Below are 19,975 nucleotides of genomic sequence, written 5' to 3'. Positions count from 1 at the left end.
TGCCAGTGAAGGGTGTGGGCACCTCCAAGGACACAGAAGGCAGCATCCGGAGTGCCTTGCAGTCTGGAAGGTCGGGACCTGGAATCTAGGGAAGGCTCCCATCCCTGGCCCCACTGCGTGCCCTCGCTGTCCTTCAAGACAGAAGGAGCCCTGGGAAATGACCACATGGCATGCGTGCGGGGTGGGCAGGGGAAAATATGAACAGCTGCCCCTCCTCACTTGGGGGGCGGTTACCAAGGCTCATCTGCTGGGTCCTTGCACAATTAACCAGGCAACCTAGGGGCTTATGCTCAGCAGAGCTGTCCCCACCCAACAGCCAGAGCTCACCAGGGAACTTGGGCCCATTATGGATATTTACTGCCCCATAAATTAGGTCCAGGCCTGCAGCTGCTGAGGTCAGGAGGTGAGGTTATGGGACTAGCAGCTTTCTCTTCCAGTTTTCCCTCCTTGCAAACGAGGATGCTAATTCTCAGGGAGAAAACTACCTCACACTGTTCCCCTGACTTCTCTTCACTCTGAAATACTGATTTTCACAAATCTTTTATTACTTTTCTTCTCACGTCAACCCTGGAGTGAGTGTGATTAGTCCCATTTAACAGACATAGGAACTGAGGGACACAGAGATAAACAGCTTGCCCAGACCCCCCCCCTTGGGGGGTCACTCAGGAGGGCCGCTGAGCAACCCTCCTCCCCATAAGTCAAACAGCTGAACGGAGCTGTGAGGTTGGTTAGGGAGCTAGAACACCCTTCCCTCAGCAGAGAAGCGGGCATCCTGGCCTGAGTCCAGGCTGAGTCGCTGGATAATGGGCATGTTTCCAGAAACCATCCAATGTGCTCAACACCTGGACTGGAGGGGGAGCGCTCCCAGACTTTCCCTGGGATGCAGGATGCTGGGGTTAGGAGGGCAATGAGGGGTGGGGCCCCTCTTTCCTCCAGGCTTTGTCTCTTTCCACCCTGAAAGCCCCTTGGAAGACTCTGCTTCTTTTTCAGAGCCCCCCAAAGAAGGCCTTGGAGACTCGGGGGGCAGGGGAGACAGCTGGGGGCTGTGACTCAGAGGCAGGTCTCTTGGGTCCCCAGGAGCAGACATAATGCCCATGCTGACTCATCCAGGCACAGCCATCACAGCCGCCTGGGGACTGAAGCTGAGTCACAGCATCAGCCACAAAGACGGGCATCCTGGCAGGGAGGGGGGGCCGTCACAGGTCACAGGCGGGGTGAGGGGGGGTCAGTGCAGTAGGATTGGGTATGGGCAGGGGCTTACATCTGTCCCATCCCTCCCTTCCCTTCAGCCTAAACCCACTTCCTGCTGCTCCTAGAAGCCACCAAAGAGTCCCTTTGGTCCCTCATTTCCCAGAAAAGAGAAGGCTGAGAGACCCAGAGGAGGGAGTGGGGGTGGGGAGCTAGGATAAGGTAGGATAAAGGGTCACCAAACTCCTCCACCTCCTGGGCCCTCCACCCTGTTTCAGAAGCCACCTTGTGGAGAAACACATACAACCCCTTCTGCAGAGGATCCTCCTCGGCTTTGAGGCTCTGGGCAGGCCCCGCCCCCTCAGGCCTCAGTTTCCTCCTCTGTAAAGAAGGTCTAGCACCACTCACCTCACAGGGTGGCTGAGAGATCAAAATGAGATGAGGAGATATGGGCATGCAGTAGGCACTCAATATCTGCTCTCTTGAAGAAATACTTACTGACTCAAACCTGCAACGTGCTTCAGGAAAGCTGGGGGGGCAGAGGTGGTGGCTCCCCCTGGGGCGCTCACAACTCAAGATACACATAGACAGAAAAGTGCCCTATTCTCACAGTGGACTGCCAGGTCGAGGAGGCTGGCTCTGGGCTCTGGTCACCTGACTGGCGGGACCGTTCACCCTCAGCCACGCAGGCAGCCAGGCAGTGACCAGAGGGGACACTTGGGCATCATCCCCACCCCAGCCAGCCTTTGTCCCAAAGCTTCTCTTCTTTTCCTGCGGAAAGTTCAGGAGGAATGTGGATGTCCAGCTCCTGCCCTGAAGCCAGCTTGATAGGATAGGATGAACCCCACCGGAATCCTGGGGATCTGAATGCTGATTCCACACCTGTGACCCTTACACGTCACATGTTCTTTTGAAATGAAAACAGTGTCCATTTCCTTAAGTCCCAGTAAGACGATACAACTGCCAGGTTTCTCAGGTGCTCCCTGCATACTGCCCCTACTGCCCCAAGTGCTACACACACACACTCTCGGGAGCCTCACCACAACCCTGAGGGAAGGATATTATTCTAGGCAGCTTACAGATGAGAAAACTGAGGTTTGGAGAGGTTGCCTGGCTTGCCCATTGCCACGCAGCTGGCAGGAGAACTGGGACTTGAGCCAGATGTGTGTCCTCTTCGTTGTCCTAGTCACTCAGGACGCCAAGTGAGCAAATGGAAGTCTGCATGGCCTGGTGGTGGGAACACAGGTCAGAGGGGAGCAGAGCTGGGCTCTAGTCCCAGCTCTGACAGGACGGCTGCCTATTATGTGGCAGGCAGCACACAGTCTCAGATCCCTTGGCCCCACTGCTCAACTGCTACCACATGTACTTCTGTGAGTGGTCAGGGATACAAGGGTTAATTCAGCATGACTGCCAGGGTCACTGGGACAGGAGCAGGGTAGGGAAGCTGGCTTTGTGGTGGAGGGACTTCCATAGCCTCAAGGGCTCTGGAGGCCACCTGATAATGGAGTGGAGGTACAGAGCCTGAGCAAGGGCTCCAGTCAAATCTACGGCTTTGTCCTTCTCTGGGAACCTCTTTCTGCTGGCTAATCATGTGTTCCGGGGGCCGCCATCAATGCCTTGTCTCTGGGGCAGGTGTTTTCTCCATGGCCCCTCACTAATCCATTCAGTAGCCCCGTGTGAACCTCTTTTCAACTCCCAGAACTTAAGCCAGCGTGCGGGAGAATTGCAAATGAGGTAGGCTTTAGGGTCAGGCCAAGGGAAGACCCCAAGCTGGAGAAAAGGGGGCTGAGCAGGGGAGATACTTGGGGAGAGCAAGCAAAAAAGTCCTCTGGACTCAGAAGTGGCTCTCTTTCGAGGAGACCAGATTGGAAAGGAGCTGGTTTAGGGAGGCCACTGCCTTCCTGGTGGGGGCCTGGATCTCAGAAGCAGCCCTAGGCTTCTTCTAGTAAAGTCTGAGTCCCAGTCAAGAGACAGTTGTCAAATGTCCACTGGGTATCAGACATTATGAAGAGTCTCCATTTCCATTTAATTTCCACAGTTTCCACTGGAGTTCAAGATTACTGCCCTTGTTTGAGGCACCCGGATGGCTCAGTCGGTTAAGCGTCCAACTTGAGTTCAGGTCATGATCTCGTGGTTCATGAGTTGGAGCCCCATGTCCGGCTCTGTGCTGACAGCTCAGAACCTGGAGCCTGCTTCAGGTTCTATGTGTGTGTGTCTCTCTCGGCCCCTCCCCTGTGCATGCTCTCCCTCTCTCTCTCTTTCTCAAAAAATAAACATTAAAAATTTTTTTAAAAGATTACTATCCTTGTTTTACAAATGAGGAAATCGGGCTGAGAGCACTAATGTCACTTGCCCCCAATCACAAAGTCAGTAAGGCTTGAAGCCAGGTCTCTGTGAGTCCAAATCCAGGGTTCTGGACCCAAGAGGCTGCCTAAGTTGCTCTTCAAGCTGGTTGCAGCATGTTTATAATTTCAGTGGTGGGACAGTCAAAACTTGTCTGCTTTCCTTCTGGGAGATTAGCAGTTGGGGCTCTTCTGGGGGTTCTGAGAAATGCACGCTCTCAGTGGAAGGGGGAGAACACACACAAGCACAATCAAATTACTTTCAATCTTTCCTTTTCTTCTTGCTCATCTGTGCTCAAAAATAATTGTGCTTTGTTGACTTAGCAGAACTCTGCCCCCAAACACTTTTGCTCATTAAACATTTGTAAATCTTGAAGGCATTTTAAGGATGAACCCAAAAATGGTTTTCCCAGCCTGGAAGCCCTTCATGGGTCCTCTATCTGCCACTGACTCACTATTTGACCTTGGACCACTGAGGGCACTTCCCCAGGGTTCAGGAAGGGACTGAGAGTGAGACTTTCCAAGCGTCACCTGAAAAAAGGGAGCCTGGAGGGAACCTATGTAATAAGGTAAAGCAAAGACTGAAGGGTACATTACCTGCACAATTACAAATATCAGGGGAATAGATGAGAAATAAAGAATAAACCTGGGGCGCTTGGGTGGTTCAGTCAGTTAAGTGTCTGACTTTGGCTCAGGTCATGATCTTGAGATTCTTGGGTTCAAGCCCTGCATCGGGCTCTGGGCTGACAGCTCAGAGTCTGGAGCCTGCTTCAGATTCTGTGTCTCCCTCTCTCTCTCTGCCCCTCCCCTACATGCGTGCGTGCTCTCTCTCTCTCAAAAATAAACATTAAAAAAAAAAAAGAATAAATCCAACCACAAATAAAAATTTACCAAGTGATCAAATTTTCCAAACAACACCTAAAGGAAGTGTTTCTTAATAAGTGATGCTGGCAAGGGGTGCCTAGGTGGCTCAGTTGCTTAAGCGTCCGACTTTGGCTCAGGTCATGATCCCACAGCTTGTGGGTTTGAGCCCTGCGTCGGGCTCTGTGCTGACAGCTCAGAGCGTGGAACCTGCTTCAGTTTCTGTATCTCCCTCTCTCTCTCTGCCCCTCCCCCACTCATACTCTGTCTCTTTCTCCCTCAAGAATAAACATTAAAAAATAAAAATTTTAAAAAAAGTGATGCTGGCATAACTGGATAGGAAAAAGGTCTGGATAGAGTCAAGGGTTCGATGATTTTTTTAGTATAGAAAAAGTAGTAGGAAATACAAGTGCATATTCATAAAATCTAAAAAAGAAGGAATGAAGAATGGGGTGCCTGGCTGGCCTAGTCAGAAAAGCGAGTGACTCTTGGTCTCAAGGTTGTGAGTTCGAACCCCACGTTGGGTGTAGAGGTTACTTAACTAAATACGTATATGAACTTTTAAAAAAATGTTTAATCAGGCACCTGGGTGGCTCAGTCAGTTAAGCATCTGACTTCACCTCAGGTCACAATCTCGTGGTTCATGAGTTCAAGCCCTGCATTGGGCTCTGTGTTGATAGCTTGGAGCCTGGAGCCTGTTTCCGATTCTGTGTCTCCTTCTCTCTCTGCCCTTCCCCCACTGGCGCTCTTTCTCTCAAAAATAAATAAACATTTAAAAAAAAACATAAAATAAAAAATGTTTATTGGTTTATTTTGAGAGAGAGAGAGAGAGAGGAAGAGAGAATCCAAGGCAGGCTCTGCCCTGTCAGTGCAGAACGCAACCCGGGGCCCAAACCCACAAACCGTGAGATCATGACCTGAGCCAAAATCAAGAGTTGGCTACCTAACCGACTGAACCACCCAGGCGCCCCTAAACAAATAAACTTTTAAAAAATAATAAAATAAAATAAAATAAAATAAAATAAAATAAAATAAAATAAAGACAGATGAAGACTGTCTCGGGTCCAAAGCAATAGGAAGAATCATGAAGGAAAAGCTCAACAGATCCAACTATAGGAAAATAAGACACTTTACAGCATATTACACTATAACCACAGATTCATATTTAGGTTACTTTAAAATCTAATATTTAGGGAAACCATTAAAATCCCAAGTACATAAGAAGACGATTCCCTCAGCAGAAGTACACATAGGAAAGAAAGTATATGGAGCGTCTAGGGGTTGGAGTGATGATGTCTAGGTGTCCTGCCCACTAGAACTTCCAGGACCCTCGGGGAAGAAACCAGGGGTGGGGTGAAGAGGGAGAACACGTTACTCTCCTGCTTGAGCGGGCCAGATTCCCAGAACACCTGGTGGGGCAGGGAAACCTCCAAGGGACAGGGGTCACCTGTTTTCTTCACTTGGAACTCCCACAAAAGGCATCCTGGCCATTTAGTTGGGGGGTGACCACACAGGACCAACAGGCGTAGGGCACAGCTTCAGTCGTTGGGGCTTAATTAGCTTCATGCTGGGTCAAAGCTACTCTGTGTGCTAAAGAACCAGACAGCAGGTCCCAGTTTGAAACTGGGTGCTCACTGGTGTTTCCGTGACCCAGGAGGGAAAGGAGGACTGACTGGGGCCAGCCTCTCATCCCATCGACCTCTGGAAGGTGAACACATCAGCTTGGAGGGACTCTGATAGGTGTCATGTGCCCCACGCCACCACAGTTCAACTGGTCAGAGCTGTCTCTTCCTTCCTTCCTTCCTTCCTTCCTTCCTTCCTTCCTTCCTTCCCTCCCTCCTTCCCTCCCTCCCTTTCTTTTTCAACTTGAGAGAGAGAGAGAGAGAGCATGCGTGCACAAGTGGAGGAGAGGGGTAGAGGAAGAATCTTAAGCAGGCTCTATGCTCAGCATGGAACCCAATGTGGGGCTTGATCCCTCAGCCCTGGGATCATGACCTGAGCTGAAATCAAGAGTCGGATGCTCAACCCACCAAGCCATCCAGGTGCTCCAGGGCTGTCTAGATCTGTAAGAGATGGTTGGGGCGCTGCCTCAACCCCCAGCCAAACATTCTTTCCTAAGTGCACCAGGTTCACCAATCCTTGGAGTCCCACCTTTAAGCAGGCCCACAGGAAGAGGCAGGGGGAAAACCCTTCAGCTTTCTGAAGAACCTAGCATCCTGAAGTTCCGCATCCTTCTGTGAAGCTTCCTACCTACTCTCCAGTTAGCCCCGTGCGGGAATGGCCCCAGGCAGCTTCACAAAGGAGGGAGAAGGAACACAGAGGAAATCTGCCAGAGGTCAAGCCCTGCCCAGGAGCGGCTCTCCTTAAACACAAAGCACCCACAGGAAGGCAGGCAACAGAAATGGGCTTCTAATGTCACGTGAGGGATGGGGAAGAAATTACTGTGAGAAAAAATGGTTTGCCCTGAGTATGTCTGGGAGTTTTCTTCCTAGAATTAATTTTGTCTGTCTGGAAAGGTTTCTGGGTGGGCCTTCCCAGAAGTAGGGGCATGCTCCTCGTCGTGACACTAGGGACCTCCCTCCAGCAGGAGAAAATGGATTTCACAGACCACCCGCTATTAGTTGCTACACATCCTCTCTGCTCTCTGCACAGCCTCCCCTCTCCCGGCTCCAAAGTCTTCCTACTAAAAGTTTTCCTCCATTCACCCAAACAGTTCCTTTTAAAATGTAAACACACACACACAGAAAACTAATCGAATGAGAAAGAGACACAGAGGGAAAAAAATGAAACACTTTGTTCTAGGTTCTGATTCTAAATCTGGCAGGAGGTGTGAAGGGCTGGCAGCTTGCTGGTCTTAGTATGGGTGACAGCAGGCGGCCCCTCCTGCCTCAGGGCGGCAGGCCAGCAGCGGCTGTGCTCTTAGGAACTGGAGGGAGAGTGGGTGGCATGTGGGGGCAGAGGGAGAGATGTGCCACCCCACTGGGACAGGAGCCGAGTGGATGCTCCCCAGACCACAGCCAGGCCTCATGCTAAAGCGGATGACACCCCCCAAGCCCCACCCCAGGCCTGCCATGACTTTTCAGCTGTAATTCCAAGTCTCAGTCCCACTTGGGCACCTGCGTTTAGTGGGTTCCCCAAACCGAACTGGTCCGAAACCAAAGCTGTCATTTATGCCAACACCTGACCCCCACCCTGACTTTCCCTTTTTCCTCCCAGGTTCAGAATCTCAAACTTATCTATGTGCTTCACTCATTGACTCAGGGGCAGTAAGCCTTCCAATTCCCCCGCGGTCACATCCCTCTTCCTTTCCGTTTTTACCTCGTCTACGTCTACTACGTCACTGAGGCAGACCCCTGACTACTTTCCCTCATGCCTGCAACCCACCTTGCCTCCATCCTATCACACAGGACCTTCCCAAAGCACTGCTCAGATCCCTACTAAAAAAGCTTTCAAAAGCTTCCCCTGCGTGCAACAGGACAAGGTCTGGTCCGAGCTACTTTTAAAGCTCTATCTCATTCTCCAATCCAACAGGTGCCCTCTGGCCCGACCAGACAGGGCTCTTAAAGTTGCACAGACTTCGTGGCACAATCATGCTTACCGCGGGACCACAGCGTTCACTACTCCCCCTGCACTGGGACATCCCTTGCCTATCCTCTGCATCGAGGAATGGAGCGGGAGAGGGAAATACACAAAAGCTTTCAACAGGAGTACCAAGCAAAGAAGAAACTGTTTCCTTGCCGAAGGTCAACTGTCCATCAATTGATTCCAAAGGTGGCATTTCCAAATCCACCCCCCACACCTAGACGCTAGGTGTTGCAAACAATCACGTACTATTTCCCCTAACTCTCATCCGTGCCGCAAAGTTAGAGACAGCTTTCAAAAGAGCCCATGCTGTGAGTCATCCTCCAAGGAGGGTAGAGATTTGACTCCACGTGGATCTCTGAAGGTGGAGGTAGGAAAGGAGAGGGGATGTTAACCTCAGCCCTTCCCCCACCTCCTCAGCCCCAACTGCAATCCCCTGGCATATAGAGAATGTCCCTGGCTTTCGATACCTATTGTCCAATTTCTATGTGGTTTAAACCTGGCTCTGGTGAGGCGGAGCTGGGAGAAGGAGGGAGGCAAGGATCTCTCAGGGGAGCCCACCGCCTACTCCTGAAACCTGGAGAGCAGTGGAGAGCAGTGTTCGGTCTCATAGATGCACTAAGCCACGCCCCCACCCCACGTCAGCATCTCAGGAGTGCAGAGCTAGGGAAGCCCACGCAGGCAGGGAGACTGATTGTGGGGAGGGCTGGAAGGAAGTGGGGGGGGGGGGGATTTAACTGCTCACGTACCTGATCAAACAGGACTTTCCAGTGCTGGTAGAGAGGGAGGCCATGCACAAGAGGAGGAAGAGGAGAGAGAGAGAGAAACACACACTTATCACCAAGGACTCTCTAGCCCCCCTGAGATTTCGGACACTGCCTCCCAGTTGCTGCCCAGACTCAGGGACCCGCCACAGGACACCAGGGGAAATGTGGGAAGAGCTCCCCAAGTGAATATGCACTAAGCAAAGGGAGGGAACTCAGGTTGGGGGTGGGGGGTGTCCCTCACTTGGAGACACGCAGAAAGGGATAAACAGAACAAGGGTGATTCTCAACAATTACTAAATAAAGGCATTCAACTCTCCCCAAGGGCCTCTAATAACTTACACCTAAAGCTTGTAGCCGTGTCTATTCCCACACCTGGGAAAGCTGACCCAGGTGCAATCCCATCAGACCCGCCAGAACCGTCCCAACGTGCTAGGGGCCAGAGACCCCTACTCAGGAAACCTCAGCCTGCACAAACGCTAGCATTTTGCCTGCAGCTTGGGAGGAGGGGTCTCTGGAAAGCACTGAAATCTAAGTGGTCCCTTCCAAGGCTGAGTCTAATTGGTGAGTACCGGGCTTTGGGGCCAGAAGCTGGTGAGAGGTTTAACTGCGGGAGCCAGAGGGAAGGGAGGATGTTAAGCTCCCCTGGGGCACACTCATTCAGACTTGCCGGCTTAGGTTTAGTAGGTTGGGGGGCCTGGCTTCACCTCCATTTCCCACTCTGAGAGAGGGCTAAGGCAGGGCAGAGCGTCTGCCCAGTTTTTCCCCTCTGTCTGCAGGTTAAACTGGGGAGGGAGTAGCTTAGGAAATTCCAGTTCCCAGGACTCCCCGGCGCGGGCTCCGCCGCTGGCTCCCCGAACCGAAGGGAAGGAGACTCCGGCGGCAGATGGCAGGGAAGCCCTCTGGGGCAGCCCCTCCCCATCCTCGCCCGGGGGACCGTCGCAGGCACCGACTCGGTCTGGGACTCCTGGGCTCCCAGTACTCCCCCTCTTCCTCCTCCGGCCAGGTTCGGGGGCTGGGGCCGGCTTGAATTTCAATCAGTGTCGCGACAGGGCAGGTGCAGGGAGGGAGCTAATCCGGAAGCGAAGAAGGGGGTCGCCAGACCGGTCGGCGCTGCCGGGTTCCGGGGACTCTGCGGCGCCCGCTCCTTCCCCGGGCTCAGGGAGCCCGCAGGTCGCGAGTGGGAGGGGAGGGGGAGTCACTGCTGTGACGCGGCCGCCTCTGCGGGAAAACGCCGTGTCCCGGGCACTGCACCAGCCGCGGGGATGGGGCTCCGGCAGCAGACGGGTCCCCAGCGCAGCGGCGGGGCTGTGTCCCGCAGCGAAACGGCGGGAGCCCGAGCAGGGGGGTGGCGCGCGCGCGTTTGGGGGAGACCGGTCCCTCCGCCCTCTCCCGCCCGCGGGGACCCGGCCAATCCGGGGCGCTCCCGCCGTCACCTTGAAACCTCCAAGTTGCCCCGCGGGGGAGAGACGGGGGCAGCTCCCCCACAGTGCCCCCCAGAAAGTTTGCCCAGGCGGGGGAGGGGGCACTCACGTCCTCCGGCGCCGCCGGCGGCCGCTCCTCGGCCTCGGGTTCCAGCTCCTCGATGCGCTCCGCCTCGGCGCAGGCGGCCACTGCGGGGCCCGGGCTGGGGTGCTCTCCCATGCCGACGCGGGGTCCAGGGCCGGTGGGCGGCTGTGGGGCTCGTCCCGGCGCGCCGGGCTAACTTTGCGCGGCGCGGGCCGCGCCGCTCCGGGGGCCCTGTGCGCACCGCGCCGCCTCCGCGCCAGCCCCGCCACCCGCGCCCGCCCCCATGGCCCCGGCCCCCGCGTCGCCGCCTCGCCACCCCGGGACGCCCGGCCCCTCGCCGCCAAACTTCTCCGCGCTCGCGGCCCCGCCGGCCTCCGCCCAGGCCCCCACGCCCGGCTCAGAGGCGAGGGCGCCCTTGGGCCGGCCCCGGCCGCGCGGCTCCCCGCGCTCCCTTCCCGCTTCCCGCGGCCCCAGCTCTGCGCCGGAGTCTCCTCCTCCCCGCGGACTCCTCGGGGGCGGCGCGCGGGCGGGGGCGGGGCTGCTCCCGGGGACCGCCGTCCCCCGCCCCCACCCCCCCGGGCGCCACCACCAGAGCCAAATCGGTCAGAGCGGCGCGGCCCCGGGAGGAGAGGGGGCAGAGCTGCGGCGGGGCTGGCGGGGAAGTGGCTGCACCGCCCGGGGCGGAGGGGGGGGATGTGCGGGCGGGGGGGGGGGGGGGGGCGGGCAGCGCCGCGCCGTCCGTGGCCCCATTACCACCAGCCTCCAGCCGGGGCCCGGGTTTGTCTCGGGGCCGGGGTGGGGTGCAGTGCCCACTTCCCGAGACCCACCGGGTTAACGATCACTTGGAGGCTGCAGATGCGTGAAGGAGGCAGGGGCGAGGTTTTCACTAAGTTGGCAACGTCGGGGTTAACTGGGAGTGAACTGGGGGCGGGATGCTGGGAGGACGGGATCCTCAACACCCTTCCATCTCTCTCTTCCCCTCCTTTCGGTCTCAGATTCTGAGAGATCCAGATAGGTCCAGTAATTTAGGGATGGGAGAAGTCAGACAGGGGCTGCCAGGATCCCCAATCCTAAATCTTTCTCTTCCTGCAGGAGAGCTATGTTGACAGCGCCCTGGCTTCATTTGACCAGGTTGACAGAGGCAAGCCCAGAGAAGTGCCCCAACTGGGAGATGGGAGGTAAAGAAGCTAAAGCAAATAGTGATGAAGTTAGATCGGAGGAATAGGAGATCTTTTAAAGAAGAAAAAAAGGGGGGGAGGTGTTGTTTCCCTGCAGGACCTCCCAGGAGACCGTCTCCCAGAAACAGAGGCTCTGCCTGCAAACTGGTCTGGTGGTCTGCTGGGACAGGTGCCACTCTCCCAAGAGGCACAGGGGCTCACCTCTGGTCAGTGGTCCCCTCCCAGTCCTCTTCCTAACACCCAACACCCACCCACTCACTGGTGTCTGCTCCTCTCTGCTCCCTCTCAGTGAGGGAGGCTCTTTTCCAACACCGAAAGTTGCAATTAATGCTCTCATCATCATAAAGCAGACACATAACCCCAGCCCCGGGATCTAACCTGTGACCATCTCACCCGACAAGGACTGCTCCCCTTAAACACAGAGGAGGAAATTAACTCTGTTCTAATTAGGTGAGTTTGCTACAGACACCAATTTTCATCTCGGTTTCAGAAAGTGTGATCATTTCAACTATTTTTGTTTCTTACCACCCTCCCCCATCCCTACTCTACTAACAAGTCAAGATCCTGCCAAGATTTCCTTGTAAATAAAACTGTCTGCCTAGGGTGTGATTTTGAAAACAGCCTTCAGGGGGACAGAAGAGAGGCCTAACTCCTTTGTGGAAAGAAGCCCCAGAAGGACAAACGGAAGCATGCGGCCCTGAGGTCAATGTCACTGCCTCCTCCCCACCTTCCTGATATCATCTGCATGACCCATATGGGTGCTGGCTGTGTTGCACTTAGATCTCTGGGACTCGACCAATGGGCCAACAAGCCTGGGATGGGGTGAGGAGAAGAAGGGCTCAGAGAGGCGTCATAGCCACTCTGCTGAGATGCCCAGCAGCCCCTGGACAGCGTTCTGACCCCAGCTGACCTTTGGTTTTTTCGCACCTCTTATCCACACATTGGACTCTGTCATTCCCTCTAGAAGGGACCTTGGCAGGCTCAGTTCAGTTCTCTGAACATGTACGGAGCTCTCCCTAAGTGCCAGTGACGGGGCTTTGGGAATACAGAGATAAGTAGGATCTGGACCCTGCCCTCCAGAAACTGCTTGATTGGGGGAGACACAGGGAAGTCCAGGGGGTATAGAAACCCAAAGGACGGGGCCCTTGAGGGCCCAAGAAGACTTCCCAAAGGATGCGTCCCCAGAACCAGGCAAAGTGAGACACCTGAAGGGAAGGCATTCCAGGCAGAGGAAACACCGCGGGCAAAGGCTGGGAACGTGAAGCAGTCTGGTTTGGCAGGGGAACTACACACAGGGGAACCACACACAGGCAAGCCACCTGGTGTGGCTGCACATGAGATCTGGGCATTTCATGTGAAGAGGGCGGCCTCAAAGGGATGGTTTGAAGGGCTGTGAGTTTCATGAGAAAGGAGCTTGGACTCTACCTAAGGCCAAAGGGGAGCCCTTGAAGGGTTGTGAGCCCAAGAATCCTATTTTAAAAGATCCTTCCGGCTGTAATGTGGAAGATAGACAGGAGGAGGTTGGCTTGAGCATAGGGGGAGGGGCAACGCCATCCAAGGAAGAGGTCACGAGTGCAGCAGCAATTAGGGGAGAGGGAGGATCCGAGAAGTATCCAGAAGGGCGGCTTGTTCCTCTGTCTGCCCTAGGAACATTTCACCCACACCAAAAGTATCCTAGGAAAGAACTGCCAACCACTAACCAGAAGCTTCCCTTCAGGAGACTGCTTCCCTTACCCTGGCCCTGGCTGGAAGGAGAATGGCCATCTGGACTCGGAGACGAGGTGTAACTCCCAAACTCTGTGAACCTGAGGCCACACTCTCACCTTTTGCCTTCCTTGTTGCCTCGGCCTCGCCCGCCAGCCAGCCCATTTCACCGCACAGCCCCAGGGAAATCGGCAGCTAGGTACACCCCACTCCCCAGCAAGCAGCGGGACATGGGGCCTGGGGCCCCTCTGAGGGATGGGAGCGGCCAGGCTGTCTGATAGCTTCTGTGCCACTCCAGACTAAGATAGCCTGGGGACCAGCACACTCTGTGCCACGCTGGGGACAGAGGAAGGAACGGGTATCAGTGCCTACTCACCTTCACTGAATGGCTGCCATGGGCCAGGCACTTGTAGATGCCCTGTGGTAACTGTACAGGGGCCCTGCCCTCAGAGAACCCCAGGTCTGGTGGGAAATGACAGCAAACAAGGGCCGATTGGCATTGATTGATACCCAGCTCTTCATTTTGTAAGCACTCCACACCCATGATCTCTCTTCAAGTCCCTAACAAGACACTTTTAATCGATGCAGCGTAAGAGCCTGGGGGAGAGCAGTCTGAGCTCTGAAGAGTCAAACACGGTTCAGAGATGAGCCTTGAAAGATGGGGCAGCTTTGGGGTGGAAGGGTACAAACTGCACCAGAGGAACAGAAAAACCACAGACTGTGTTAAGAACGACTCAGTGGTTGAGCACAAACTGGGGGTGGCCGGGGGGTGAGAACCATGTAGCAAAAGTCCTTGAGTGCCAGGCCGAGGAGCGAGGACCTTGCTCAGTGGGCGATGGAGAAGCAGTGATAGCTTCTAACTAGAGCCGCATTTTAGGGAGATTAAGTTGGCAGCCGCTCAAGAGTGCAATTCATCTAACATTGCGAGTGGCCATTATTTGCCAGACCCTGGCCGAGGTGCTGAGAATACAAAGGGAGTAAGACCCAGGCCCTGGCCTCTTGGGAGAAAAATCGGATAATCCTCTGATTACAGCCTGGTGAGAAAAGGAAGGAGGGAAGAGGAGAGCTGTTTGGGGGCTGAGTCTTTAAGGAGCACCCACCAAGAGAGGGAAGAGTGTAGTTTTAAGGATCTGAACCTGGGGGCCAGAACAAGGTGTTGCCAGGGTTGGGGGGGGGGGGGGAGCCAGAGGGAGCCACTGGGAGGGGGAAGCGGGGTGTGGGGAGCCAAGGAGTTTGTGGACAACATGAGCTGATGAGAAACCGGGGAAGGAACATTCAGGGCTGTAATTACTGCCCAAATCAAATGGCCGTGCAGAGCAGGGGGTGAACAGGGGTGATTTTCTCCAGAACTTCTCGGGGGCTTGGGCCTCTTCTCCAGCAACAGTTTCCCATTCTGACGTCTCCCTCAGCCAGGCATGCACCCCTCAAGGCCCTTTTCTCTCCCTAAAGCAAATCCAAACTGACCCTCACGGTCCCCTCCCACCACGTGGAGCCCCCATCTGAGAAACCTGCAAACCGCTCCTGCCATTTGCCTGCCCGAGATGAAGACATGAGTTATTTTTGACCGAGATCCAAGCCCCAGCCCTGAATTCTTTTGTCTTCCAGGAATCCCCCAGTCATGTTTGAAGCCTGCAAGTCCGAACAGCAGACGCCGCTCAGGGAGGAGACTGCCACTTGGAATCCAACCACCCTCTACCCCAGCTCCCACATTCTTGCCTTATTGCCCGCTGTCTTGGAGATCAAACAGCACAACGCTGCTGCTCTCCTTTCGTCTCTTCCTTTCTCACTCCCTCCAGGGCCCCCAATTTGCCGAGTCACTTAAATCATTACTGAAAGATGTCTAGGTTCACAGACACCAAGCCCTTTCAAAGAGAGGCGTGGGCTCCCAAAAGTGAAGCTCAGAAAGGCACAGAGGAAACTCTCCCAGTTCCGAAATGTAGCCAACCCCATGTTCGGGAAAAACGATAAGCTGCTTTGCTGGCTCTCAGTTTCCTTCTGTCTCCTTGGGGCTTGGCTGGTCCCCAGGGTGCCACTTCTGGCTCTCTTTGGGCTTCCCACACTCTCTGCGACCTTTGGTTATGCAAGAGGTAAGTCCTGTCCGTTCAGTCACGTGTACCTCTCTGTGCACCTTTCTGTGACGCACGCCCCTCCTCCCCCTGCCCTTCCTTAACCCTCCAGCCCAAACGGACCACTCCTTCCTCTAAGTTTTATCTTCTTTATCCAAGAATGCGTGTCCCTTGAAGGAGAGGATCTGGCCCGTTCGATTTTACATCCATCACAATATGCAACATTGCACACCGTAGGAGCTGAACAAATGTCTGTTTAATGAAAAACAGAGCATGTCTGTTGATATGACACGAAGTCTAATTACATAGTTATTACTCTCAGCCCCCAACGAGAAACTCGTTCCTTATTTTATGTTGTGGAGAAAAGATTCCTCTGCATAATAAAAATACAATTGTCTGCCTGCTGCCTTCATGTCAAAGCATTTCTACATTTGTCATTCCATTTCATCCTCAAAAAGCTGGCCTTTTTTTAGGGAAAGCAGAATAGGTACAATTGCCTCCAGTTTACAAATGGGGACACTAAAACCCCTGGGCTCGGAGGAGATACGATTCTCCATTCCTCTCACCAAATTTCTTATTTTAAGAGTCTAGGTGGGACACCTGGGTGGCTCAGTTGGTTAAACATCCGCGTCTTGATCTCAGGGTCATGAGTTCAAGTCCTGGGTTGGGCTCCGAGCTGGGCAGGAAGTTTTCTTAAAAAAAGAAAGAAAAACAAACAACACAAACAAAGGGTCAAAGGGAAAAAAAAAACAAACCCTAATGTGGTGAGTGCCCTTGGCCCCAACTACTGCTTGCAGTGACTTTCTCCCAGGGCAACGGGGCAGGGCTGAATCAGGGTGCCCAAGTGGGGCGGCTTGTCTAGTTGTGGGCTGGTATGCATCGGGGGGTGTCTTTGGCTTTAGAGAAAAAGCCACTGGTCTGTCTGCTTAGTTTTTCGTAAAATTACATGTGCAAACTCCTCCCAGAAGGAGGGGAATGGTTCGCTTTCATTCACCACTGCACAGTGCCGGGCTCCTATGAGGTGTCCATCGAGCTGTGTGGAGAGGAAGAGACATTAAGAAACTGCCACGAGGCCCATGGTGAGCCTTTCCACTCGAGTGTACGATCCATGAGGGCAAGGACTTGGTTTTGTTGGCTTACAGCAGTGTCTGTGACTCCTAGAACGGTTCCTGGCATATGGAAAGCTCTCAAAAAGTATTTGCTCAGTGAATAAACCTGTCCTATTTATACTTCTCCAGGCCAAAGAAGGCAAGCCAGGGGTCAGAATTCCTGGGAAGTCTGCCTGGCCTCTGGCCTCACGGGGCCTTCTCGGCCTCCTCAGGGAAAGAATGTCATTAACCCGGCACCTACTCCGGTGAGGGGCTGCAGTGAAGAATGTCTTGGGGCCCACGAGGCAGGCTTTCTGATGATGGGGACACAGCAGTGGCAGCAGCCGCCTGGGACGCCGGGCAGGGGAGTGAGACGGTGGGCACTCAGATCTGCCTCCTCCATTTCTCAGCCGCACAGCCCAAGTGAGGCTGTGTGAGAACTTCTCCGCACACATTGTAAATACCATCTGTCACACTGCCTGCCCAGACGCGGCCTTCCTCCCTGGAAGGGAAGCGTTCTTTATTATTTATGCAGAACGCACCCTACTTAAGTGCTGTGCCACCAGGAGAAGGAGAGAAAGGCCCAGAAGAGTCGAGGACTCCAGGAACCTGCCCCTCGGATAGCCGCTGGACTGGAGGGCTTGGCCATCGCCTCTCTGGGGTGGGAGGGTAAGTCTCCCCTCTTCTGGGGATTAGGAGGTCTGCATCCTCATTCTCACTCTGCCATCAGCTTGCTGCATGACCTTGACCAAAGCACCTCAACCCCGTAGGCCTGTAAATGCAGAGGTCAGACTAGATGAGCTGTGACCTCTCCCCCAGCCCTGAAATACACTTGGGTCATTTGGACCCTTCTCCTTCCTGCCACTCACCCAGAACTGTGTTTGCTCCCCACCCAGGCTGGAAGGGGGAAATACAGATCAAGATGTGATTCCTAAGTACTTGCGAGTAGGCCCAGGAGTCAACAGACCTGGGTTCTTGTCCAAACTCTGTCACTGTTTAGCCATGTGACCCTGGGGACTAAGAGACTGCAGTAGGAGAATCCATCTTGGAATCCCATGATGTCCAACTTTCTATTCCAAAACGGCGCCTATAAACATCTTTGCAGATGGAAACTTGTAGACACGGAGATGAATGAGACGTAGTCTCTGCCCACAGTGAGCAGTAAGATAGGTGGAGAAGACACGCTAAAAACACCTACAGGTACAGTGTGATAGGTACTGAGTAGAGCTGTCTGCCAAGTATGTGGTTGGCAGAAAGGGGGTCCAAAGGGGTGATGCTGGAGCTGGATCTTAAAAGACCAAGTAGGAGCTTGCCAGCTGGGTGAGGCTTGATGTGTTCAGGTTGGAGGGTACTGCACGTACTAAGGCAGGAAGGTGTAAATCTGCATGGAAACTGCCTCCTCGTTGTTAGGTGATGGGGACATTCTGAGAGTCTTTGCATTGACTGCAAATCTCCCACCCCTTTGGAACGATCTAGCACTCCCTGGATGGGGGTGAGGGGGCTTGCGATTAATGGCTCAGCCTGGCCTCCCTGTCCATGAGGCACAACAGCAAGGATGTGAGAGACTGACAAGAGTATCTCCTTCCATCTCCTGCCTTTATCTGTTCTCCGAACTAGAATTGGTGAAGCAGGCTGGAAATTGGGGGCTGGCTCAAGTGGTCCTAAGGTGACCCACAATTTTTCCGGTGACCCACCATCAGGCTGGGTCAGAAGAGGAACGCGGCCCTGTGCAAAATGGGGCCCGGAGGCTGGCAGTCAGGGTGGCTGGGCATCCTCCCGTGTGTGGCCAGAGCACATGATCTGTCCTACAGCTGTGGCAGCCTGTCGTGGCTCCTTGGGGAGCAGTCCAAGTCCTCTGCAGAGAGATGGAGTTAACCTGTCCCTTCTCTGTGAAGGACGTCCTGCAACGGAAATGCGCTCAATCTGGTTGCTGCAGCTGTGGTCTGCAGCTCACATGCCCACTCTGCATCCTCCCAAGCACACAAGAACAGTGCAGAGGAAAATGCATGCATCCAAGACCTCCGTTAGCTGTGAGCAGCCTCACAGGCTGCGAACCATGGCGTTAACCGGGCTCGGGGAAAACCACCGAAGCACCGTAAGCATTCTGCTGGTTTGGCTTGCCGCAACAATTTATATCCAAGACAAGGGGGCTGCAAGTCAGGGAAATACCAGAAATGCTGAAGGAACGGGCACATTTGCCAGATGGTTCCTGGGGCACAATTGTATTTGCAGAGGGACGGTCTGCAGAGGGAGGTCCTTTCCTCGGAGAGCAAAGGCGCTGGCTGATGGCTCATTCATTATCCTAGGGCTCATTTGGAGGAGGGTGGTGGCTTAAAGCACACCCACGCTCTCGTCCTCTTCCCAGAACCTTGCAGCTGTGATTGCCTGAGGTTGAAGTGGCCTTCGGGATTGGGCCTCTCCAAGCACTCCTGTGTTTCTTTAGACACCTGCCACCTGTATCTTCTTCCCCAGCTTAAGCCAGTTAGTTCATTTTCCCAGCTGCCAGCTGTCCTTCTCTTTCCTTAATGTATTTGACTGCATTTAGTCAATTACACAGCTTGGGCTCTTACGATGTGAGTTCAGCTGTGCTCCCAGCACAGAACTACAAGGCAATAGGGACGAGGCTGGGGGCGGGGGTGGTTAAGTGGGTTTGAAAATATGAATAACTGGAAGGGCATCTTAAATTATTGGCTACATTAGCACAGAATTTTCGCGAACTCGTTGCCTTTGCCTGATAATGCATGTGTCTGCCTGCGTCTTCCTCCATGAAAACTGCAGGCTACCTCTGTCGTGGTTTTCCTACATATCCCGGGTGGGTTGGTGGTCACGGTCTGAGTCACGCAGATGCCCCCACAAGCCTGGGTCGTGGGGCAGATGCGGTGAGGCGGGTGGGCAGTCAACACAGCTCCTGCGGAGCCCCAGTGATGCCCTGTTGCTCTGGTGGTCAGTGGGTCCCCTCCCTGCAGATGGACAGCATCACAGCAGCAGCAGGCTGCAGGTGGTGAGAATGCCCACTTAATAGGGGACCTGTAACTTCTGTATTACATGGTGACCTCCGTAAGAACAGCATGCCTTTGTGACCGCCTCGCTTTCTCTCTTTTCTAGTATCATGCTGTCAGCGTGGTATCTAGGGGTTTAAGTGGAAAACAGACATACTTATTCACAGCCTTCCATTTGCATCTGGCAGGATAACCTTCACCAAGTTAGTTCACTTAGACTCCCTAAGACTCAGTTTCCTTGTATTTAAATGAGGCTAATATGACACATCTTGGTAGGATGTAGATAAAAAGGATGGGACAGTGCCTGGCACAGAGTAGCTCTCAGTAAGTAAGCATCCTTTTTCCTTCCCTTTTCCCCCTGGATACTCAATACATGGTGTTGAATAGATGAATAAATTATTTCAGAGATGAATACACTTTGGCATCTTTCTTGGATACATTCACATTCCAAAAAGCCCATATACTGCAGTTGTTTAAAAAAAAAAAAAAATCCAAGGCCACGTAACCAAATTTTCGGTTTACAGCAGGAGGCAGCCGCCCTGTGGGGGCTTACGTGGTTTCAACAGACGGAGAAACACTTCTGTTTATTTTTAAAGGAAAATACGAGGAGACTACCTGGGGAAACAATGGCGCAGAACTTTGCGTTTGACCTCTTTCATCTCTCCCTTTGACGCAGGAGGCACACAGTTGGTGC

At 53.9% G+C, this 19,975-nt stretch overlaps 1 protein-coding gene across 2 annotated transcripts in view; it reads right to left on the bottom strand.

Moving 5' to 3' along the window:
- RHBDL3 (rhomboid like 3) overlaps positions 1-10,410 on the bottom strand; it is a 48,363-nt gene extending 37,953 nt beyond the window's left edge. The window contains exons 1-2 of one of the 2 annotated variants that reach the window (XM_047831589.1): positions 10,271-10,410; positions 8,723-8,746 (exon numbers count right to left, since the gene is read on the bottom strand). In XM_047831589.1, coding sequence (XP_047687545.1) covers positions 8,723-8,746; positions 10,271-10,381 — 135 coding nt within the window. In that variant the 5' untranslated portion in view covers positions 10,382-10,410. The remainder of the gene's footprint in view (positions 1-8,722; positions 8,747-10,270) is intronic. The other variant, XM_047831590.1, reaches the window with a different exon arrangement.
- Positions 10,411-19,975: the final 9,565 nt, after the last annotated feature.

This window comes from Prionailurus viverrinus, chromosome E1 (genome assembly GCF_022837055.1).
Source record: "Prionailurus viverrinus isolate Anna chromosome E1, UM_Priviv_1.0, whole genome shotgun sequence".
In the NCBI taxonomy this organism is placed as follows: Eukaryota; Metazoa; Chordata; class Mammalia; order Carnivora; family Felidae; genus Prionailurus; species Prionailurus viverrinus.
The sequence above is the reverse complement of the archived record's forward strand: the minus strand, read 5'-3'. Positions and strand labels throughout refer to the sequence as shown.